Consider the following 25,701-nt stretch of genomic DNA (forward strand, 5'->3'; position numbering starts at 1 on the left):
CCCAATGCTACAGCCCAGAGCTGGTCCCCAGGGTGCTAACTGCCTGCTGAGCTGGAATGGTGGTGCCTATAGAAGCTACCCTCCATCCCACTGTGAGCCCTTTAAGGGCCTCAGTCCAGAGAGATAATTCTACCGTATTAACCCACACACTGGGTACTGAAAAATTGTCTCTACAACTGTCCTACCTACAGGTGATTTTACTTCTTTCCAGTCAATATGCCGATTTCAGAAGCTCCAGAAGGGAGGCTAAAGCAATTTAAGTACCGAGGCAGAGATGCATCTGTGAGTATGAAGCAACTGCCCCTCTCTATCAAGGGCTGTTGTTGTTGTTAAGTGCCGTTGAGTCAGTTCCGACACATAGCAACCCAGTATTGGGTTTCCAAGGAGTGGCTGGAGAATTTGAACCACCGACCTTGTGGACCAGTGCTTTATCCCACAGCATGACACCAGGACTCCTATCAAGGGTCAGTACAATCAAAAGCACATGGTTGAAATGCATCAAAATTTGTTGGAGGAATGGGCAAATACAGCAAGATGATCCTTTTACATTGGTACCTGGGGGTCCACAGAACACTTCTTTCAAGTTCCCTGTATGTTTGAAACTTCCATAATTATGTATTGAGGTGGGAAGGGGGAAAAACAATAACACATGGACATCTGTGTACTCAAATCAAGGTCCCCATGTGATCTTGAAACTGTGTAACATCAGAACGTCAGAACTTCTCTCTCTTCATCTGTAAAATGGGATGTTCTCTTCCTGGCATGTTGCATTTTCAGCTGTAACTGATCATGCCAAGAAACGAAAATGTTGGGGATATAGGTATGGCTGGCAAGCATGGCACAACCTTGCAGAAATAGGATTAGGGACCTAAGCATACAGGCTGTCCTTCTTACTACTAAGGCGAACAGGAGGGCCTGGGGCAGGACACCTGCTCTGTGTGTGGATGGCTAACTTCCACCTGACTTTCTAGTTCATGGTGGTTGTGTGTCCTACATCTGGGTAGTTCCACCTAAGGGTGGCTGTGCCTTAGGACTCTAAAAGGCAGCAGACAGCCCACAGCAGCCTAGTCAGGACACTGCCATCCGCTTCTACAAACTTGGCTATGTAGCTTCCAAGGCCATTGCAGATTAAAGGAAACAGACAAGAACCAAGGGATTGACATATGGAGAGAAGGGAGAAGTCAAAGGTAAAACAGCTTCTGCAATCAGAGGTTGCTCGGCAAAGGAGCAGCAGTACAATTGGTTCCATAGATCCTTGTAGATGAAAGAAAACTAACTAGAACCAAAGGACTGACCTACAGAGAAGGCTGGGAAGGGGGAAGTCAGAGGTATCAAGGCCTCTACACTCAGTGGTTACTCAGTGAGGGAACAGCAGTGCAGCTGGGGCTCCAGAGACCTCACAGATGTTGCTGCGTTTTCTATGTACCTGGGAGATACTGCGGGGTCGGTGCCATTTCGCTGCAACAGAGTATCACAATAAAGTGAGACACATGAACATTTCAGTTTCCCAGTGCATATAGTTACAAGTGAGGGTGGCAAGACTTTGTCTTTTATACTTCGGACATGTTATCAGGAGGGACCAGTCCCTGAAGAAGGACATGATGCTTGATAAAGTGGAAGGTCAGTGGAAAAGAGGAAACCCCACCTCCCCTGCTTCAATGAGATGGATTGGCACAGTGGCAGCAGCATTGGGCTCAAATGTAGCAATAATTGTGAGGATAGTACAGGACCAGGCACTGTTTCCTCCTGTTGTATACAAGGGTGTTTATGAGTCAGTGCTAACTAGATGTCACCTAACAACATAAAAGTTAACATTTGCACTAATATGTTGTCAGACCAATCCCTGGAGAATGACAATGTTGTTTGGTAAAGTGGAGGATCGGAGAAAAAGAGGAAGACCTCCAGTGAGATGGATTAGCACAACGGTGGCAGCGATGGGCTTGGGCATAGCAATGATTGTGAGGTTGGCCCAGGACTGGGCAGTGTTTCATTCTGTTGTTCATAGGGTCTCTGTGAGTGGGTACTGATTCGATGGCACCTAACAACAACAATGAAGTATGCAATAGCATTCTGAAAAAGTGTGAAATACTACAAGAATTATCAACATGTGACACACGAAGTGAGCACATCTTTTTGGTGGAAAAAAATGGTACCAGGAGATTTGCTTGACTCAGGGTTGCTACGAACCTTCTATTTGTTGAAAAAACTAAATGAAACAACAAAAAAAACCCAGTATTACAGGATCTGCAAAATTCAGTAAAACAAGGCATGTGTGCTGCAACCTGGTGACCCTATCTCAAGCAAGCATTAAGTAGCTTTTTTAAGGAACAGAGTATCTAATAGCTATTCACTTCCTTATAAGCGGTAATTTGGGGTAGTGGTGGTTCACTGGTAGAATTCTCACTTTCCACGTAGGAGACCAGGGTTTGATTCCCATTCAGTGCATCTCACAGGCAACTACCCATCACCCATCTGTCAGTGGTGGTTTGCATGCAGCTAGAATGCTGAGCACATTTCAGCAAAACTTCCAGACTAAGATGGACTGAGGAAAAAGGCCTGGTGAGCTACTCCTGAAAATCAATGAATGAAAACCCCAGGAACACAACAATCCAATCTGCAACCAATCATAGGATGGCGTAGGACCAGGCAGCATTTTGTTCCATTGTGTATGGGGTCGCCATGAATCAGGGATGACTCAACAGTACCTAACAACATGACAATTCAAAGTCTTCTGTCGAAACCCCATCCCCCTGTGGCTCATGTGATCTTGCAGTTCACTCCTACCTTGCCATCCAGAGCTTTATCCCACAGCGCCACACCAGGATTCCTCTATCCAGAAAGGTTACATCATTTCCCAAGGGTTCTCATTACCACAGAGTTGTAGTTGTTGATTGGTATGAGGAGAAGTACATTTGGATCTTGATGCCCTGTGGTCTCATATCCATGTGAAGCCGCTTCTAGAATTGGATTAAGGCTCAGCTGACCTCTAGACAGGTGTCACAAGGGCATGTGGGACCTAGGCATTCCTTCATCCACCTCCAGCTCCATCTGTCTCCCAGAGACAGATACTCTGTGGAATCTAGTTCATATCAGCAAAGATGCGCTCAGTCTTGGGACAATAGGATGCTATCTGTGTTTAAATGTCTTTAAAGCAGGGACTCTTGTGGTGGGTGTACACTTGCTTCTGTGAATTAGGGAGAAAGGTTGATTGTTTTTCCACATATGGTGTAAAACGAGAGAGCCGAGGAGGCTAGTTGATGGTTGTGTGTGTCTCCCAGCCTGTTGCATTGGTAAAAACAAAACCCCTGCTTTCAAGCTTGTTCTAATGACTCTAAGTGTGGTGACACTTGTCTCTTGGTGTTTTCTTTTGTTCACCAGGTGAGGCGGCAACAGCGGGTGACAGTCAGTCTGGTGCTCCGAAAGGCCAAGAAGCATGAACAGGTCTTAAAGAGAAGAAATATCACTAGCTGCTCCTCCAGCCCATCTTGCGAGACTCTGGCCAAAGGGGAGTTTCAGAGCGTGGTGCGTAGAGCAGCTGTGTGCATGCTGTACACCCTTAGCAAGTGTCCCTGACTTGGGTGTGTTTAATAAATTCTAATTTAGGATCTCTAAGGAAAGGAGTTCAAACCCACCAGCCACTCTTGTAAATCCTACATCAGGTTGCTATGAGTCAGAACAACAAGAAATGAAATGGGTTCTTGGATGTCAAACTGTGAATATGCTCAACTACTGAGGTTGGAGTTTGGAGTCTACCTAGAGGCACCTCTGAAGAACTGGCTAGTGACGTACTTCTGAAAAACTGGCCACTAAAAACTGCACGAAGCTCAGGGCTAACCTGACACACATGGGGCTACCATGAGCTGGAGTCACCTCGTGCCGGTTAAGAAAAGGAATGGGCAGTTAGTGGTTAGCAGGAGGTTGCTACTAAGTGTCATTGAGTCAATTCCAACTCATAGCAACCCTGTACAGGGTTTCCAAGAAGCGGCTGATGGGTTTGAACCACCAATCTTGTGGTTCAAGTTCTGTACTTATCCTACCACCCCACACCAGGAGTCCAGTAGAAGGCTGTTGTTGTTAAGTGCTGTTGAGTCAGTTCTGACCCATAGTAACCCTGTATAGAGTTTCCAAGGAGCAGCTGGTGAGCTTGAACCGCCGACCTTGGCGATTCAAACTGATTGCTTTGCAATCCAGCCACACCAGTACTCCAGCAGAAGGCTAAACATACTGACATACAATTCATTGTTTTATATTGATCCTACAACTTGGCAGAATTTATTAGCTCTAAATATGTATGTGTGTGTTCCTTAGGATTTTCTTTATATAAAATAATTGTGAGTCATTTGTAACCCAAGGATTTACAGACAACTCATACGTGCCCTTCAGTGTTATGTAAATTTGCCTTCACTTTGAAACAATGAATCAACCCCAAATCAAATTTGCCTCAATGGAGTCATTTCCAACTCAAAGCAACCATGTGTGGGGTTTCTGAAGCTGTAAATCTTCAAGGAAGCAGAAAGCCTTGGCTTTCTCCTGTGGAGTGGTCTGTAGGTTTGAAATCCCAGCCTTGTGATTAGCAGTCCAGTGCTTATTCTATAGCGTCACACCAACATTCCTGAATCTACTCCTACTCACAACAAATTCTTCATCAGAATCACATTCGTGGGCTGCAACTGCAGCTTTTAAGTCATTTAAGTAATTATAAAGACTTTGAGCTTTCTCTTGCCCCAAAGTCAGGCTAAATATGAACTGTAGCACCTATTCTGACTTCACTGCAAATTCGACTTAAAGACTCAGGTACATAGTTTGTTCATAACCCTGGGGACTGCCTATGATGTTACATACAAATAGATAGCTTTACTTCTTCATTTCTAATGGGGATTCTTTTTACTTATTTTAAGTTTTCATTGTGAACTGAGTGAAAATTTACAGGGCAGATCATCAGTTTTACATTCAACACATCATATACTTTGTTTCATTACAATGATTATAATCCCCTCCATGTACCATTAGTTAACAGTATTTCTCTCTATTCATTTTAGCTCTCTCTTTTTTTTAAAAAAAAAAACACTCAGGCATATATAATAATTTAAACCACCAAAAGGCACAATCTGCAAGCCTGCCTCCTGGCCGCCAGCACTCAGTCCCTCTCTTTCCATGAGTCTAGAGTCCTCAGCTGCTCCCTCTCTCCATGTCTTCATCTCTGCCTTCACCTCTGGTGTCGCTGCTTCTCTGGATAGGGTCCCACATTCCACTTGTGCTCTTCTCCCTTGATGGTCCTAGGGTCCTCTGTTTCTGGACTGTAAGATTAACAACTCAATCATTTTCGTTACAAAACTTCTACCTTTACAATTGTGACAGTTGCAATTAGTCAAGATAACAATTACTCACTATTGAATCCTAAGAATCTTATCCCCATCTCTTTTTACCAGACCCATCTAGACAAGATGAAAAGTATTCAGTGGGGAGTTTTTATTTCCTTTAAAAAAAAAAGTTTTGCCGAAATGCCCTGTGTAGAACCTCAAGTACAGTGTTGAATAGAAGTGACAAGAGCTGGCAGTCTTGTCTTGTTCCTGATCTTAGGGGAAAAGCTTTCAGTCTTTTTTCATCATTGAATATGATGTTGCTGGTGTTGCTGCTGCTAAGTGTTGTCAAGTCAGTTTCAACACATAGTGACCCTGTATAGGGTTTCCCCAGCTGCACATCTTTGTGGAAGCAAAAAGCCTCCTCTTTCTCCTGCGGGGTGACTGATGGGCTCAAACCACCGACATTCTTGTTCACAGTCCAGCCTTTACCTTACAGAGCTCCCCTAACGATGATGTTAGCTATGAGTTTTTCATAGATGTCCTTGATCCTGTTGAGAATGCTCTTTTCTATTCTTTATCATGAAAGGGTGCTGGATTTTGTCAAATGTTTTTCTACATCTATTGAGATGATTTTTTCTCCCTTAATATTTCACTGAGTTTTTATCATATTGAACCAACTTTACATTTTGGGGGATGTTGTTAAAAGGTGTCAAATCAGTTCTGACTCATAGTAACTCTATATAGGGTTTCCAAGGAGTAGCTGGAGGGTTTGAACCACCAGTATTGTGGTTAGCAGTCCAGTGCCTGGTCATGGTATATAGTCTTTTTATTTGTTGTTGCTATTTTGATTTGCTAGTATTTTGATAATTTTTACATCTATATTTGCCAGGGATATTCGTTTACAGTTTTCTTTTGATGTTTTTGACTGGTTTTGGTATCAGGGTAATAATACAGGCCTCATAGAATGAGTTGAGAAGTATTATCTCTTCTATTTTTGGGGGAAGAGTTTGTGAAGGATTGGTGTTAATTGTCCCTCAAAGGTTTGGGAAAAAAATCACCTGTGAAGTCATAATGGATCTGGGCTTCTCTTTAAATTAACAATTTAAATACTTAAAGTATTTTTTTTTAGTTAATAATTCAATCTCTTTAGCAATGTACCAATGATTCAACTGCCTCTTCTTCAGTCAATTTTGATAGCTTGTGTTTCTAGGAATATGTCCATTTCAACTATATTTTCTAATTTTGGGCATGCAATTGTTCCCTTAAAACCTTTTTTGTGTTTTGTTTTGTAGGGGATGGGAACGATCCTTGCTGTAAAGATGTGTTCCCTCTTTTGAGTTACTGCATCCATAGGTGTAGGTCAAGTTCATCAAATTGTATCAGATTACTCTTAATTTTTCCTTTTCTTTCTTCTTCTAGTTGAGCTCTGATCATTCAGTCATTGAAGCCAGGTCAAGGGGTATTATCTGAAAGTGTGGGTGTTCTTAAGCATATGCCCTCTCTTCTTATCATCTGGATGCTTCACTCTTCACTCTAGCCCTCTGTGGCTATGTCACTGACTCTGGGCCTAAAAGTCCCCAGGTCCTGACACACTGCTGGCCAACCAAGTCGCCACCCAGGTTTACAGGAGTGTATTGAATGTTGTAGGGCTTAGCTAGAAGCTTCATTGCTGTTTTTCCCTCACTTCCCCTTATCAGTGATGAATGTGATCACCAATCAGAGTGCATGTCTGCTCGTGTATTCCCATTGTCTTGGAAGGGGGTTTGCCCTGAGGAGAACTGACCACTTGCCTTGATGTCTCCTGGGTGACTAACTTGCTTGTTCTTGTAGTAATCAGTTGAACTGCCATTATTGTTTTCTATTTTTTCTGTTGGGGCCTTGTAATCTTTTATAGGCATCCTGGTGTGGCGCTATAGTGTAAGCACTGAACCGCAAGGCTGGTGATTCAAACCCACCAGTTGCTTGTGGGAAACCCTATACAAGGTTGCTATGAGTCAGAACCAACTCGACAGCACTTAACAACAACAACAACAACAGGAATCTTTTATAGTACGTTGTTGTTAAGTGCTATTGAGCTAGTTTTGATTCATAGGAATGCCTCTTATAGGGTTTCCATATCTTCAATAGTAATAGCCTCCTTTCATTCCTAATTTTAGTAATTTTTTTTCTCTGTCAGTCTAGCTAAATGTTTGTGAATTTTGTTCTTTTAAAATCAACTTTTGGCTTTATTGATTTTTCTATATTTCCCCCATGCTTTTGTTTCCATATTGTTGTTGTTAAGCGCCGTCAAGTAGGTTCCAACTCATAGTGACCCTGTATAGGGTTTCCAAGGAGTAAGCTGGTGGGTTTGAACCACTGACCTTGCAGTTCAAACTGGCCTTGCAGTCCAGCGCATTAACCTCGGTGCCACACCAGGACTCCTATTCCCTTTCTTTCTGTTTGCCTTGGGTTTAATTTGCTCTGATTTTTTTTAAAGCCTTTTAAGGTATAAAATTAGGTTATTGATGTGAGATCTTTTAAAATTAAAGACATTTATAGCTATAAATTTGTTTCTAAGCACTGCTTTAACTACTTCCCTCAACTTTTTTGCTATGTTGTATTTTCATTTTCATTCATCAAAAAATATTTTCTGATTTCCCTTGTGATTTTTTTTTTTCTTTCCCCTTTTAGTCATTCAGCTATTTAGGACTATATTGTTTAGTTTTCACACAGTTGTGAATTTCAGTCATTTAAAATTGATTAAGAAATGTTATATGGCCTAACACATGTCTATCCTGGACAATGTTCCACATGCAATTGAATGGGTGAGCTCCTAGTCAAACAAAATAAAGAGAACTTTGCAAGTGGGGTCTTCTAGGGAGTCACCAGACCAGTCAAATGATGACAATCTCTGGGAATAAAGTTTCAAGTAGATTCAACTCCAATTTGTTTTTCCCACTGACTGCCAGGCAGTTAGTTCTCACCATGATTGTAGGCTGTTGGCTTTCAAAGCTACCTGGAGCCGGAAACAACTTAAAATGTCCCAGAACTTACTGTTCTTGCCAAAATTCAAGCTTTTTCTTTACTTTCCAACTTTTTATTATGACTTGAATAAAGGATTACAGAGCAGATCATCAATTTTACATTCAATAAATCATATATTTTGCTTCATTACATGGTTGTAATGCCCTCCATGTACGAACAGTTAACAGCATTTGCCTCTATTCACTTTAACTCTTGGATTCTTCCCTGTGTTTCCCACTACCTTCAACTTTTCTCTGCTAACCCCCTTCTTGAATACTTGTATATTACCTGTCCTGTCAGGATTTTTCTTGAATTATTCTTGGCTTAAATTAAGAGGAACCCTTGTAGCACCTTGTTAAGAAGCACAGGGCTACTACTCAAAAGGTAAGCAGTTTGAACCCACTAGCCACCCTGCAGGCTGAAGATGGGGCGGTCTGCTTCGGTTAAGAATGACACCCTTGAAAACCTTATGGGGCACTTCTACTTTGCCCAGCAGGAACACTATGAGTTGAAATAAACTTGATGGTAACGGGGTTTGTTTGGGGTGCCAGGTGGGGCTTGAATAAACCAAATTGCTGCCCACCTTTGATTAATTTATAGGATTCCAAAAATGTCAATTCTGACCATTTTTGCCAGTTGGCATGTTATTTTTGTGGTGGGGAGAATTCTCTGGGGTCCTCATTCTTCCACCTTTGCTGGTGTTCATTAGCATAGTCCTAAACCGTGCCTTTAAAGAGATACTGGGGCTCCAGGGATAAGAATCAGCCCTCCTGTAGTGTATAGAGCCCTGTGGGGCCACCCACATCCTTCCTTCCCTTGGCATGGACCAACGTGCAGGATAGGGGCCTCCTGTTCAAACCGGCCTCTTCTAATCAGATGGATGGCTAGACTAGATGACCTTCACTATTGTTTTTAACAGAGACTCTGGCCTGAATGTGTGTCTCTTTGCAGGTCAGCCTCACCCTGGATGAAATAGTCAATGGTGTGAATGGAACAGACCCAGACCTATGTTTCCAGGCCACCCAGGCAGTCAGGTATTACTGGGGATACCCCTGATGTTTGCTGGATTAGAGCTAGAAATGAGCGGCAGCAGCCCATTTGGTTGGTTGGTTAGCTGCGGCAAAATGCCCACAAAATACAAAGCAAGTCTTGTCCTTCTAGAAGCGAGACCTGATTGCTGTTCTACACTGTCTTTGGGGGAACTTAAAATGTATACTGTGCTGTCAGAGATGAAGTGCCACATTTAGATTGGCCCCTGTGGGAGTCTCCATTTGTAGATAATGCCTGTAGGGACAGGGTCGGTCCATACTCCACAGTGTGTGTACTCTGGGATACTGAGTCTCTTGGGCCCAGCTGATTGTCTCACAGGAGAGTTAAGAATGCAACCTCCACAAGGGGCACCTTCAGTACCTGCCTTGAATTGACTTGCTTCTTGAATTCTCTCTCCTTACCTAGGAAAATACTGTCCAGGGAAAGGAACCCTCCCTTGAAACTGATTGTTGACGCAGGGCTCGTGCCCCGGCTGGTGTTCTTCCTGAAGTCTTCCCTTTATCCCGGCTTACAGCTGGAGGCAGCCTGGGCACTGACCAACATTGCCTCGGGGCCCTCAGAGCTGACCCAAGCTGTGGTGGAAGGGGGTGCCATCCAGCCCCTGGTTCAGCTTCTGACTTCGCCCAACATGGTTGTGTGTGAACAGGCAGTATGGGCCCTTGGTAATATAGCAGGTGAGCTTCTTCCATCAGCGGGCTAAGAAAAGTGGTCCAGGATGGCAGCAGGTATGGTGGACTTGATATTCTGGAACTTTCGGCCAGGATGATTATTGTTAGTTGCTTTTGAATCAGCTCAACTCTTGGTGACGTTTTAGCTCATCGAATGACACATTGTCCCATAATGCACCATGTTCAAGATCATTAGTATCCTTGAACCCATTGTCTCTGCTGTTGTATCAACTCTTGTCATTGAAAATTTCTCTCCAAATAGGTCCTTTTCTAAGCTTGGCCTCTCAGGATAAATACCTAGAGAGGCTGGAAGAAGTACAATAAGCTTTTGGAAAATTCAGGGCCAAGTTTGTTGATAAGTGCTGTCGAGAGTGCTGTCGAGTCAATCTGACACATAGCAACTCTGTATAGGGTTTCCAAGGAGCGGCTGGTGAGTTTGAGTCACTGACCTTGTGGTTCAAACCCACCTTGTGACCCAGTGCTTTATCCCACAACATCACAAATGAAGCTGAAAGCAGAGTGATAAGGATGCACGCTGAAGATGCAGGATGCTGGAGACATCTGCCAATACTGGCATCCTAATGCCCTTGCAGGAGTCCTGGTGTGGTGCTCTGGGCTAATGTGCTGACTGCAAGGTCAGTGGTTCAAGCTCACCAACCACCCCTCAGAAACCCTATATACAGGGAAACCCTATACAGGGTCTTATGAGTCAGACCTGACTTGACAACACTCAACAACAATACTCTGGTGATGTGTGTGGTGAGTTAAGCATTGGGCAGCAAACCGCAAGTTTGGCAGTTCAAACCCACCAGCTGCTCTGCAGGAGAAAAATGAGGTTGTCTGCTTTCATAAAGATTTTCTGTGGATTTGGTTTGGTTTGTAATAGTGTCCTTGGGTGTGGGGCAAAGAGTGTGTGCTGGCCATGGTAAAAAGACCTTGTGATCTACCCCATAAAAATTACAGCCAAGAAACCCGTATGGAGCTGAGCTGTGCTCTGTAACACATGGGGACACTGTGACTAGGAACCAGCACAACAGCAGTGGGTTTGGTTTTAGTTAATGGCTCCAGGGACAAAAGATAAAACTTTGGCCCAGGCAATGTAGGAGGTTGTAACAAACCCTTGAAAAACACAGGGCCCTAAAATGAACTCTACTTTCGTTGAACCATACCTCCATTGAAAGTTGGCTAGGGAGCATATAAAAAAGTATCGCTTTGATCGGGGTGAAGTCTCCCCTGAAGACTCAGTCATATGAGCGCCATCATGGTCTGGGGGCTTCTTCCCTACCTGATCCAGGAACACAGAAGCTTAGGGATGAATGCTACAAAACTGGAAGATCCCTCTTCTCCATTCCTGACTGAAGTAAATCCAAATACTCTCTGGGGAAATGAGATCAACTGGGCCCCTTCTGATTTTAACAAGTGAAGATCAACCGAAGTGGCCGAGTGGAGGGACAGTGAAAACAGGTAGACCCTCAACAACATGGATTGGCAAAGTCAGCAACAATGGGAATTGTGAGGATGGTGCAGGACCGCGCGGTGTTCCATTCTAAATGGTCTCTGTGGGTTGAAACTGACTAGATGGCACCTAACAACAACAACAACAACAACAACAACAAGATGAACCAAATAATTAGCAACTTCAAGTTTAGAAAAAGAACAACTCACCTTGACACAGTGAGTGGGAACAAACAGCATGATTAGACCTCCCAGGACTTCACATATTGGAATTAGTAGCTATCAAATATAAACAAGGCCTGTTTTTTAAATGCTTGCAGACATACAGCACCTCTCACGGAGACATCCTGGCTCTTCATTTTGTATGTGCCAGTAGGGAATGGGCATGACTAGGCGGCGTGATGTTACTGTCTTGCTTGGTGGCTGAAGAAATAAACCAAGTCTTCGGACATCTCAGGTTGGTCCCGAAGCCTAAGTAGCAGACAACTGTTTGCCAACACTTATTGATTTTCCAGATTCTTAGTTGCATTCGGAAATGACTGGCCCACGCCAAAATCGTCCAAGAAGACAGCTTTGTCGTCTTTAAGAGAGTTATGCTGTGCAATGCAGCCAGCATTTAGAGTACACTCCAAGGGGCTTCTTGCATCCATCCATTCACCCACCAAAACCCACTGCTATCAAATTGATTCCAACTCAGAGAGACCCTACAGAGCAGAATAGAACTGCTTCATAGACTGTAAATTGGTACAAAGCAGATTGCCACATGTTTTTCCTGCAAAGCGATTGGTGGGTTTGAGCCACTAACCTTTTGGTTTGCAGTCAAGTGCTTTGATGACGGATGGTGCCATCAGGGACCCTTTGTATAGCCACAGCTACTACTTATGGCAATTGGTTCTTGTGTGGTTTCTCTGCTTTCCATAACAAGTTTGTCCAGCCAACCAACTCCTTGGAGACTTGGGGTCTAATATATAGTTGTTCTGCTTGCCAAACCCAGGAGTGAGTTCAGGCTTCTTACCCATTAAGGAGTCCTGGTTAATGTACTGGACTGTAAGGTTGATTTGAAGTGCAAGGTTGGCAGTTCAAGTTCACCAGCCACTGCTAGGAAACCCTATGAGTCGGAACCCATTAAGTAGACTTCCCCACCCCCACCCAAAAAAAAACGAGTTACCAACCCCAGGCCTCTTTGATCTTTGAATGTCGTGCTCTGATCTGTTTGTAGGTGACAGCACAGAATTCAGAGACCTTGTTACTTCAAGCAATGCCATCCCACCTCTGCTGGCCCTGGTCTCGCCAACCATACCTGTGAGTGTCTTTGAATTAGAAACCTAGCTAGGTGACAGATTCTCAGGTTGGGAAATTTGTGGAGGTGGCTCTGAGTCTGTGCTAGATGACGTGACTTCTGGCATTCTGGAGAAGTAGATGATTGCATTCTCCATTGAAGGGCACAGACAGATTTAATGGCGCATCCGTTTGTTCATGGGCAATTAAGTCTAGCTTTGGGGGTTAGAGTCAAAGTTGATTGATGTGGCAATAATAGAGGACTCCCTGGGTTAGGCATGAAATTTGGGTTGGAATTTGCCTCAAACAAAAATGAAGAGAAGATAGCTCTCAAAAGCTAAGGGAAATCCAAAGAAGATACAGAAATGGCCAATAAGCACAGGAGATGTTCAGCATCATCTACTACTAGAAAAAGGCATCTGAAAACCACAATGAGATACTATTTCACACCCATTAAGATGGTGGTGGTGTGCCGTGGAGTCAGTTCCGACTCCTAGAGTATCCAAAGCTGTAAATCTTTATAGGAGCAGAAAGCCTCATCTTTCTCCAGCGAAACATCTGGTAGTTTCAAACTGCAGACCTTGAGGTTAGCAGCCTGACTCATAACCACTACATTAGCAGAGGTCTTTACCCATTAAGATGGGTTATCATCAAAGGACAAAAAAGGAACAGCTACAGGTAAGGATATAGAGAAGTTATGCATTGATGGTGGGGATGTAAAATGGAGCAACTGCTGTAGAAAATAGCTTAATGATTCTTCAAACAGAACCATATGAACCAGCAGTTCCTGTGCCAAAAAAACAAAACAAAAACTGAAAGAAGGATTCAAACCAATACTTGTACACCAACGTCCATAGCAGCCCTATTCACAATTGTCCAAAGATAGAAATAACCCAAGTGTCCATCAACAGATGAATGGACAAGTAAAATAAATAATAAGTACAATATAACAGAATAGTATGAAGCCATAAAAAGGAATGATTTGCGGATGCATGACAGGGGTAAACCTTAAAGACACTTTGCTAACAGAAATAAGGCAGACACAAAAGGTCAAATACTACATTGTGCCTATAGGAAATATCTGTTATTGTTGGCATCCACTGAGACCCTGACCCTTGGCATGGTTGGATTGCGATTGGTTGCTAATTGAAAAGTTGATAGTCCAAATCCATTCAGCAGGTCCACAGAAGAAAAACCTGGCAATTGGCATCTATAAAGATTGTTGTTGTTGTTGTTAAGTGCCGTCGAGTCGGTTCCGACCCATAGCGACCCTGTACAGGGTTTCCGAGGGTGTAAATCTTTATGGGAGTAGAAAGCCTCATCCTTCTCCCTCAGAGCAGCTGGTAGTTTTGAACCGCTGACCTTAAGGTTCGCAGCCCGATTCGTAACCACTACGCTACCAGAGCTACTTTCTGTAAAGATTACAGCCAGGAAAATCCTATAGAGCAGTTTTACTCTGTAACATAAAGGTTAGCCAAGAAATCCCTCATCTTAGTCGCATACTGTGGTGGCCTGCATATTGCTGTGATGGGGGAAACTATACTATCAGTATTTTCAATACCAGCAGTGTTACCCGTGGTGCATAGGTTTCAGTAGAGCTTCCAGACCAAGATGTACTAGGAAAAAGGTGAGGCAGACTACTTCTGAGTGGTTAGTCCCTGAAAACCTAATGAATATCAGCAGAAGATGAAATCTCTAGAACAGGCATATCCGTAGGGACAGTAAGTAAATCAGAGATAGCAAGGGGAAGGGGGAATGGAAAGTTAATTGCTTAATGTGAGTACTGAGTTTCTGATTGGGGCGATGGTACAGTTTTAGAAACAGATCTTGGTGGTGAATGACATAACATGTGAATTGTCATTAATGTCACTGAAATGTACACTTTAAAGTGATTCAAATTATATACTTCATGTTAGATGGATTTTACCACCACCACCACCACCCAAAAATAGCTGAGGGGAACATGTGCAAAAACATCGATCCAGAGGAAAATCTGGTAACAGTGGAACTAGAACAAGGCTAGCATTTGCAGCGAGAGAGAACCATGTTAAGAATGCAAGTTGGTTTAGGTGTCATCCTGGCAGCAAAGTGAAGCCTTTGAAGAATCTCAAGCCAGGAAATGATGGGTCTGCTTTTTCAGAAAGACCCCTTCTGGAAGCTTGGTGTAGGGTTACAGCAGAAGGCTGTACATTGTACACTGACCTGGAATGTTGATGGTAAAACCAAAACCCAAGCTTATTGCCACTGAATCAATTCCAACTCATAGTGACCTGGAGGACAGAGTAGAACTGCCCCATAGTATTTCCAAGGCAAACTGCCACGTCTTTATCCTGCACAGGACTGGAGGGTTCCAACCACCAACCTTATAGTGAGCAACTTGAGTGCTTAACCACTGGTCTGCCATGGCTCCCACCTAGACACGGTAGGAAGACAGAGATAAACAAGAAAGGGTGCCGTTAGGTCTCAGGACAGATCACTGAGGTGACTGTCCTCTAGCAGAGATAAGAAAGATGGCAGGAGGAAGGAATTGGAGCTTTAGTTAAAGACCTTCTATTGGAGTAAGAGGTGTTGTTGGAGTAGGAGATGCAGGTCTAGGTGAGTGTGTTTATGCAGTGTCCTCATTCCGGACAAGGTCACCTAGAGTAGGGATGAGCAGCTGCTTGTAATGTAACCAGCTGCTTGTCTTTATAAATAAAGTTTTATTGAGACATGGTCACGCCCTTTGTCTTACATAGTGACTGTGACTGTTTTTAGGCTACAATGTAGCACAGTTAAGTCATTGTAACAGACTGTATGGATTACAAAGCTGAAAACCTTTACTATCGGGCCCTTTACAGTAAAAACTTGACAAGACCTGACTTTGCTTGTAAGGAGAGCTTGGGACCAAGCCAGAGATCAGATTACCTGCCTAGAAGACTGAGAAGGCACAGGCAATTTGTCAGTAGAAAACCAGATGTTTTGGTATCACTGATGCCAAGAAGAACTTGTTCAAAAGGGAGCAGCTGGCTACTATATAAAGCGAATTTGAGGACAGTCACTGTAGGACTCAAAAGCAACCATTGAGCTTGGAGACCTGGGAAGAGTCAATTTCTATTATTGACTACAAAGAAGTAGGAGCAGAAATCAACCTAGACTGGTTTAAAGAACAAGGGGAAGCTGTGAGACGGACTGTGAATATTGACACATCTTTGATTGAGAATGTTGTTGTTGTTGTTGTTAGGTGCCATTGAGTTGGCACCGACTCATAGCCACTTTATTTATGCACAGCAGAACGAAACACTGCCCGATCCTGGGCCAACCTCACTGTTGTTGCCACGCTTGAGTCCATTGATCCTGCCACTTGGCCAGTCCATCTTGCTGGGGGTCTTCCTCTTTTTCTCTGACTCTCCACCTTACCAAACATGATATTCTTCTCCAGTGACTGGTCCCTCCTGACCATCCGTCCGAAGTCTGAGAGACAAAGTCTGGCCATCCTGGCCTCTAAGGAGCACTCTGTCTATTGGTCCAGTGGTGAGGATTTTTGTTTTCTTGACATTGAGATGTAATCCATATCAAAGGCTGTGCTCTTTGATTGAGAATGAATGGACCATGATATATGGAAGTGGGGAGATGGCTAGAGAGGTGGCAAGGGAAAAATCTAGACTGAAGACATCAGAAAATATTTCATGCTGGTGGAAGTGGTCCAGGGGAGAGAGGTGACCCTGGGGGCAAAGTCTTTAAAGGTAATATGGGATGGGGTCCAGAAGGTGAGGTAGGCAGACCAGTCTTTGAACAGAAGAACAGAAGTGATTATGACATGCTGGTAGAGTTATAGATTAAGAAGACGACCAACTAACTCCAGCTTGATCTTGATTTTGATGAAATTAGGTAGTTGATTACATAGAGTAGGGGGAGAGGATATTTTGAAGAATATTAGGGAATCTCCATCTAAATTGAATATGAAATTTCAAGTCCATCCTCATTGTCCCTAGTCCATATCTTTACGTAGAAAACTTCCTATTCCAAGTGCAAAAGCTTCGCCCCAGATGCTGGGACCAATGTCTTTTGTTACAGATCACATTTCTGCGGAACATCACGTGGACATTGTCCAACCTGTGCAGGAACAAGAACCCGTACCCTTGTGCTCAGGCCGTGAAGCAAATGCTGCCTGTCCTCTTAAACCTCCTGCAGCACTGTGACACCGAGGTCCTCTCAGATGCCTGCTGGGCCCTGTCCTACCTCACCGATGGCTGCAATGAGCGCATTGACCTTGTGGTTGGCACGGGAGTCCTGCCCAGGCTGATGGAGCTCATGACCAGCTCGGAACTCAATATCTTGGTAAATATTCTCCCAGGTCCCATCTTTGTCTGAGGACTTTTAGCCAAGAGTATGAATCATATTCACTATATCACGTTTTGTCTTCTACTCACACCCACTCCACCCAGGCCTTCCACTGTCGGCTCCGATCCTTTCACTGTAACCAAGCTTGCCATCTGCAATTCCCTGGTCTTTGCCATTCACTAACCAAAGACTTGAATCCAATTTGATCTCCTGAATTAAGTGATTTAGAAGCCCTAACGGCACAATGGCTAAGCACTCTGTTTAATGTGGAAGGTCAGTTTGAACCATCTGGTGACCCCCTCAGGAGGAAGATCTGGCAATCTGCTCCCATAAAGATGGCAGCTAAGAAAACCCTATGAGGGCAGTTCTATTCTAACACATGGGGTCTCTAGGAGTCCAAAGTGGACTCAATAGCACCTAACAACAACAGAAAATAACTTTCTTAATCATGACTAGAAGACACAGAAAAGTACCAAATGAAAATTACTTGTAATCTGACCTCCCAGTCCTGGTGGGGCACTGTAGAATAAGCACTTGACAACAAGGTCAGTTTGAACCAAGAGGTCAGCAGTTCAAACTCGACCAGCATCTCCTTGGAAACCCAACATAGGGTCACTATGAGTAAGAACGCACTTGACATTTGATAACAACAACAGTAAACTGTTCTTTTACTGCACTTCCTTCTAGTAGTCTGTTGTTGTCAAGTCAGTTCCGACTCATAGTGGCCCTATATAGGGTTTCCAAGGAGCACCCTGGTAGGTTTGAACCACCAACTTTGCGATGATCAGTCTAGAGCTTATCCTACAGCGCCACATCTGTGGTTAAGACTTCAACAACTTGACTTATGTTGTTCAGTGCCATTGATTCATTTTGACCCCATCTCTAGTTTCTGAGAAGCAACTGACTTTGCAGTTCCAACTGACCTTGCGTCCTGTTTTATCCTACAGCACCGCACCAGGACTCCATGTTGGTTTATACAGCATGCATAATTTTTAGGAGGTAAAAGCTAATTGTAATTTTTGAATTTCTTACCCAATGTTGCCAAGTCCTTCTGACGCATAGTGACGCTATAGTACAGTATAGAACTGATGCGTAGAGATCCCAAGGCCGTCATCTCTATAGAGGAAGACAGTGACAACTGTCTCCTGGAGTGGCTGATGGATGTGAACCGCTAACCTTTTGGTGACCAGCAGAGTGCTTAAGTACTGCATCTGCTCCCATGAAGGTGTCAAGCATTGGAAAGACTATGGGGCAGTTTTACTGTGTTCTATATGCTTGTATGAGTCAGACTGATGTGGCAAAGAGTTGGAATTGACTCGGTGGCAGTGGGTTGACCTTAACAAGCATTAAATAAGGGATTATCTGTGCATTCCTTCTAGTTTGTTCTCTTCTATCTCTTCAAGTATAGCTGAAAATCAAGTAAAGCTACTGTGAGTGCTATGTTCTTGTTGTAAACGTGGGTTACTTACATGATGCACTGCTTTAGAATGCAAGAATATTGTGACGTATCAGCATAGCATGACTAGTATTTGGGAAGGCATCTTCCACAGGGATACATTTGCAATATGTGGTTTGACTTCTGGCCTTGTCCTCCTAGACCCCCTCTCTCCGCACGGTGGGCAACATCGTCACAGGAACGGATCAGCAGACACAGATGGCTCTCGATACGGGCATGCTGAGTGTGCTCCCCCAGCTCCTGAGACACCCCAGATCCTCCATCCAGAAGGAGGCGACCTGGGCCCTGAGCAATGTGGCTGCAGGACCCAGGCAGCACATCCAACAGTTGATTGATCAAGGCATACTGCCCATCTTAGTGGCTGTACTGAAAAACGTAAGTCATACTCTGCCTGCTGGTTTCCAACTAACAAACAAATGATAGCCACATCTCATCTGTGGTAGCTAAAAGGAGTCCTGCTGGCTCTGTAGGATAAGTTCACTAAAAGGTTGGCAGTTCAAACCCACCAACCACTCAGCAAGAGAAAGCTGAGATGATCTGCTCCTGTAAAGATTTACACTCAGAGCTCCATATAGGGTTGTTGTGAGTTGGAATTAACTCGATGGCAGGGCATTTTTTTGGTTACTTTTTCCCGGGGTGGGGTGGGCGGTGATGGTCTAAGGAATCCTGCTTAGCTCAATGGGTAAGTGCTAGGTCAGTGGTTAGAACCTGCTCAGAGGTTCCACGGGGGTAATCTGTTCCAGAAAAAAGATGACAACCTTGGAAGCTCTATGAGGCGTCTCTGCTGTCTCATGTGGGGTCACCGTGAATCCAAACGGACTCAGTGGCCCTGAACAACAATAATATATGGTCTCTAAAGTCACCATGAGCACGAGTTGACGTTAAGTGCCATTGAGTCTGTTCCAAGTCACAGTGACTTGTTTGTATAGAGTTTCCAAGGAGCAGTTGGTGAGCTTGAATGCTAACTTCATGGTTAGCAGTCAAGTGCTTATCCTACAGCGCACACCAGGACATTGACTTAATGAATATGGAACTACTGCTCCAGGAATAATGCAGAATTAGGTTCTACTAGCCTCTGGCCACACCATTTCCCTCAGCCCTTAATACATAAACTCATTGAATGTGTGCATCTGTTTAAAGTCACGCTACTTAATATGGAGGAGCTGTGGTGTGGCATTGCGGGTTAATGCATCAGACTGCAACTGTCAGTCTGAATCACAAGGTCTGTGGTTCAAGCTCACCAGCTGCTCCTCGGAAACCCTATAAAGGGTTGCTATGGGTCAGAACCAACTAAACAGCACATAAAAACAAAATAAATAAATATGGAGGAGTCCTGATGTGGCATTGCAGGTTAATGCGTTAGACTGTAAGGTCAGTTTGAACTGCAAGGTTCAAGCTCACCAGCCAGTCCTCGGGAACCCTATACAGAGTCACTATGAATTGGAACTCACTAGACGGCACTTAACAACAAATTTAGCATGGAGCATTGATTCCTTAACTCATGGTCAATGGCACTGTATCTTAAGTCCACAGGAAGCTTCTCAAACGCATGTATTTTCTCCATCAGCCGCATCACAGCCCTCTTGCATTTAGGAACGCTGGACAGAGCTTTAGCACTATATTGGGTGGACTGTCTTAGACAGTGAAACTACCCACAAAACACAAAATTATGACAAATTACCACTAAGTAGACCACCAAAAGGACACTTGAAGGTAGAGGTTGTCCTTGTTCAACCTCCACTGGGGACACGCATTGTCTGGAAGACAACGTTGACATCTCTCTGCTCCTCCGTGACCGTGAATGACAGAAGACCACCGAGTGTGTTGATCTGGAGTTTCAAATACATTCTAGTGCAGAAAGGAATTTGGACTATGGAATAGGCAGATAATGACGATCCGTCGTTGACGTCACAGGAAGTGATGGAATGTTAGTTGCCTAGCTCTACCTGCTAAAGGAAGGGGCATCCAGTTTTTGGAAAGCCCATCACAAATGTGGAATACTAGAACATCGCTCTGTGAAAAGGGATTCCACAGCTCAAACATCCAGAAAAATCGTGACCTGGCCCAGACTGGCTCATGTCTCCGTGGTGGTAGAAAAACGCACCATCTCATGCCCAGTCAAAGGAGGGAGGCCTTTATTTTGTATTGGCTTACTTAACTTTTCATCTAGGGGAAAGAACATATCAGGTTACAAAAGTTCTATCACCGAAGAAAGATGGCCTTTTCAGTGTATAGATTAATTTGATCAAAGTAGCAATGTAAACAACAAAAAAATCCAAATAGAAAAACAGAAACCACATTAAAGTTTCTTTATTCCTCCTAAATTCCACTTCTCCAAGAACAGCTAATAACATCAGTACAATGAACCTTGAACAACACAAGAGTTAGGGTCACTGACCTCCCGCACAACCAGAAATCCACCTGTAAATGACTGTTGACCCTTGAACTGCCCAGACCCACTTACTCACACATTTTTCCCCTTCTGCTGCTGCAGTGAGCTCTAGTGTGAGTTTCCGCTTAGTGTTGTATGAGGTTTCTCATCTCCAAATGAGCAGTTGGTCTTTCCAGCACCTGCTCATGTGCAGTTGATGAACAACACACAGTACTTTAAGTGGATTCTCTCCACATTGAAGTTCTCTGTCATGGTGGTGGTGTGCCATGGAGTCAGTTCAGACTCATAGAGACCCTGAATAGTAAATCCTTACAGGAGCAGAAAGCCTCATCTTTCTGCCGTGGGATGGCTGGCAATTTCAAACTGCTGAACTTGAGGTTTGCAGCCCAACTTGTGACCACTATGCTGCAGGGGGAAAAATTTACATACTTGGGCCCATGCAGTTCAAACCTGTATTTAAGGGTCAACAACACTGTGTTACCTTTTGCCACCTTAAAATGAATAAGCTATTGTTTAAACCATTTGTGTGAAACAAATCACGCTAGTGATTCCTGGGAGTCAGGGCAGGGAAGCAGGTGGGACAGGCTGGAGGTAGAGCTACTGACAGATGGCTTCTTTTTCAGGTTGAGTGGTGGGTTCCCCTCCCAGATGTGCATTAGGCATGATGTGTGAGGCCCAGATCACAGCATCTGATTTATTAGACACTTAACTACTTCTGTAAATCTATGGTTCAATGGTAGAATTCTTGCCTTTAATGTGGGAAACTTGGAATCGATTCCCAGCCCAATGTATTGCATTCACAGCAAATTATCTGTCAGTGGAGTCTTGTGTTGTTAGGGTGCTGAAGAGGTTTCAAGAGCTTCCAGAATAAGATGGACTAGGGAGAAAGGCCTGGTGATCTACATTCATAAGCCAGCCAGGGAAAACCATACGGATCGTGACAATCTGATCCACAACCAATCACAGGCCTGGCCTGGGGTCTGGCACTGTTTTGCTCCATTGTGCATGAGGTACCCATATGTTGGCATTGATGCAATGGCTGCAGTAGTCACACGGGACTACAGCCAAGAAGTAGAGAGTGCCATGGGAGAAAAGGCTGATGTCAAAACTGGTAAAGGTTGGAGAATGGAGATACGTCTGATCTCTGCCTCATAGGGATCCATCTTGGTTTGATCTTGGTTCACGTTAAGTGCCATCAAGTAGGATCTGACTCATAGCAACTCTGTACAGGGTTTCCTAGGAATTCCTGGTGGGTCTGAACTGCCAAGAGTTGTCAAGTGCTTATCCTACAGTGGTGCTGCACCAGAGCTCCTGGTTCACAGTATTCCATCTGAAGTTAGACAGGTTGTATCGCAATTATTACTCCAGGAGTCCTGGTGTGGTGCTGTGGGTTAATGCACCAGACTGCAAAGCCATTTGAACTGCAAGATTGGCAGTTCAAGCTGGTGTGGCGCTGTGGGTTAATGCACCAGACTGCAAAGCCATTTGAACTGCAAGATTGGCAGTTCAAGCTCACCAGTCGCTCCTCGGGAACCTTATACAGGGTCGTTATGGGTCGGAAACGACTCAACAGCACTTCACAACAACAACAACAACCATTTGATAGTCCTGGTGTGGTGCTGTAGACTAATGCGTCAGCCTGCAAAGTCATTTGAACTGCAAGGTTGGTGGTTCAAGCTTACCAGCTGCTCCTTGGAAACCCTAAACAGGGTTGCTATGGGTCGGAACCGACTCAACGGCACTTAACAACAACAACAACCATTTGATACCAGCTTTGTAACTATGGAACTTCTTGTTACAGTCTTGACTGGGTCTGAAAGACTAGAAACAATGAACATTACCCACCACAAGTTGCTATCAAGTCCAGCTCAAGACAGCCCCAGTATGTCAGAGTAGAATTGTGCTCTATGTGCTTTCTTATGTCTCATTTTTCTAATTTTGCCAGGCCTTTCTTCTGAGGAGCTTGTGTAGACTCAAGCTCTCCTTACTTTGGGTTCACTACTGAACATGTTAAACCGCGCAGGGTAAATGTACTTGATGTTATTTGTTATTGTTGTTGTTAAGCGCCGTCAAGTTGGTTCTGACCCATAGCAATCCTGTATAGAATTTCCAAGAAGCAGCTGGTGAGCTTGAACTACCGACCTTGCAGTTCAAACGGCTTTTCAGTCTGGCGTATTAACCCACAGAGCCACACTAGGTGCCATCAAGTCAGTTCTAACTCAGAGACTTTATGCACAACAGAATGAGACACTGCCTGGTCCTGTGCCATCCTCACAATCATTGCTAAGTTTGAGCCCATTGCTGCTGTCACTGTGCCAATCTACCTTGTTGGGGGTCTTCCTCTTTTCACTGACCCTCCACTTCACCTAGCATGATGTCTTTGATGGACTGGTGCCCTCCAATAACATGTCCAAAGAATGTGAGACAGTCTCACCATCCTGGCTTCTAAAGTGCATTCTGGCTGTACTTCTTCCAACACAGATATGTTTGTTCTTCTAGCAGACCATGGTACTTCTAATATTGTTCTCCAACACCATAGCTCAAATTAGGATGTATGTGCCAGGATTGTATTCTCTAACCATACTTTTTCAATCTGTATGGTGAAGAAATAATCCAAGAAGCTGGATTATATGAAGAATGTGGCTTCAGGGTTGAAGGAAGACTCATTAACAACCTGTGATATTCAGATGGCACAATCTTGCTTGCTGAAAGCAAAGAGGACTTAAAATACTTAACTGATGAAGATCAAAGACCACAACCTTCTGTATGGGTTACAGCTCAATATAAAGAAAACAAAAATCCTCACCACCGGACCAGTAAACAACATCCATATAAAATGGAGAAAAGATTGAAGTTTTTTCTAAGACTTATTTTGCTTGGCTCTACTATATCAACTCTGGCAGTGTAGTGGTTACGAATCAGGCTGCTAACCTCAAGGTTGGCAGTTCGAAACTACCAGCCGTTCCATGGGAGAAAGATGAGGCTTTCTACTCCCGTAAAGATTTACAGCCTTGGAAACCCTGTGCAGGGTCACTATGAGTTGGAACTGACTCCACGGTACTTAACAACAACAACTGTATCAACACTCATGGAAGGAGCTGTCAATAAATCAAACGAAGCATTGTATTAGGCAAACGTGCTGCACAAGCCCTCTTTAAGTGTTCAGTAGCAAAGATGTCAGTTTGAGGACTAACATGTACCTGACCCGAGCCATGGTATTTTCAGTAGCTTCATATGTATGTGAAAGTTGGACAGTGAATAATGAAGACTATATAAGAATTTATGGCATTTGAGAAATAGGATATTGTAACCTAAGATTCCAAGCAGAATTTCTGGTTTCTATAGATTACCTAAGGAACCCCAGGTAGCAACAATGGTTCAGCTGCTACCTGAAAAGTGAGTGGTTCAAACCCACCAACTGCTCACAGGAGGAAAAATATGATCTGTTCCCATAAAGATTACCACCTCAGTAACTGTATTATCTATAGAGTCACAATGATTTCAAATAAATTGATGGTGTACAGTAACGTAAATTACTTGGATTGTTTGTTTTTCTCATAGCCTGACTTAGGGAAATGAGTCTATTTGACTTTAGAATCTTTAAGTCTGACTGTTGAATTGTTGGCATCTCAAAGATTGTGTCTTTGGAGAGGCTGGCTGCTAAGGTACTTTATGTAAGTTTCATGTGTGTCCTAGCTGTCCGAAGCTTACCTAAAATTTGAACCAAAATCACTTCACTATACTTAAGTTCTAGGCCATCTGTGGAAAATGTGAATGCTCTCTTTTCTGCAGGGAGAATTTAAGGTCCAGAAAGAAGCTGTGTGGGCAGTGGCTAACTTCACCAATGGAAGTACTGTGGACCAGTTGGTCCAGCTTGTCCAGTCTGGAGTCCTGGAACCACTGGTCGATCTGCTCACTGTCCAAGATCCCAAAATTATTGCCATCATACTTGATACCATTGCCTACATTCTCCAGGTGAGCTTTCTGAACAGGTATGGTGGTGGTGGTGGTTATGTGCCGTGGAGTCACTTCCGACTCATAGCAACCCTGTACAGGGTTTCTGAGGCTGTAAATCTTTACGGGAGCATAAAGCCCCATCTTTCTCCCATGGAACAGCTGGTAGTTTTGAACTTATGACCTTTAGGTTCGCAGTCCAATTAGTAACCACTATGCTACCAGAGTTCCTTGAACAGGTTGGTAGCAACCCCCAAATTTGAGGAAGACATACTGCACTCTAGTCACCCCTCCTCCACACATTCTCTGGGCAGCAGAAATAAGAGGCCTCTCAAAACAGTACCATCTTCGTCTTCTCCCATAAGCGTCTTGTACCAGGTGCTGTTTCAGATGCTCAGGGCATGATATAGAACATGGTCTTTGCTCTCAGGGAGCTGAGCTATTAGGGGCTGAGGAGACAGGTAGCATTAGGAACCATATTGTGTCCCCCACCCCTTTGAACCTTATCACCCACTATTTCCCAGTCCTTTCTCTTGGCTCTAGTCACATTCTCCTGTCTGGCTATTCCGTTTGCCTAGAATGGTCTCTCCCAGATCGCTACAAGACTGCTCACTTCTTCCAGGTCTTTCCAGGTCTTTACTCAAGTGTCCTTTCTCAGAAGCTCTCCCTGACTGCTGCCTATAAAATAACATCACCCCCTCCCCATCAAAGCCATCCGTGACGATTACCCCTTTACCACGCTCCTTCACCCAGACTTTTCTACTCTCTTAGTTCTCTGATGCTGTTGGAACAGAAATGCCATAAGTGGGTGGCTTTAAAGAA

The 25,701-nt window shown here is 43.9% G+C and overlaps 1 protein-coding gene across 1 annotated transcript in view; it reads left to right on the plus strand.

Moving 5' to 3' along the window:
* The first annotated feature begins 216 nt into the window (after window positions 1–216).
* The window catches only part of KPNA7 (karyopherin alpha 7 (importin alpha 8)), a 48,032-nt gene continuing 22,547 nt past the window's right edge, over window positions 217–25,701 (plus strand). The window contains exons 1-8 of the mRNA XM_006859856.1: window positions 217–282; window positions 3,379–3,519; window positions 9,258–9,340; window positions 9,762–10,030; window positions 12,699–12,781; window positions 16,811–17,074; window positions 18,675–18,908; window positions 24,718–24,900. Coding sequence (XP_006859918.1) covers window positions 217–282; window positions 3,379–3,519; window positions 9,258–9,340; window positions 9,762–10,030; window positions 12,699–12,781; window positions 16,811–17,074; window positions 18,675–18,908; window positions 24,718–24,900 — 1,323 coding nt within the window. The remainder of the gene's footprint in view (window positions 283–3,378; window positions 3,520–9,257; window positions 9,341–9,761; window positions 10,031–12,698; window positions 12,782–16,810; window positions 17,075–18,674; window positions 18,909–24,717; window positions 24,901–25,701) is intronic.

Source organism: Chrysochloris asiatica, unplaced genomic scaffold (assembly GCF_000296735.1).
Source record: "Chrysochloris asiatica unplaced genomic scaffold, ChrAsi1.0 scaffold00034, whole genome shotgun sequence".
Classification (NCBI taxonomy): domain Eukaryota; kingdom Metazoa; phylum Chordata; class Mammalia; order Afrosoricida; family Chrysochloridae; genus Chrysochloris; species Chrysochloris asiatica.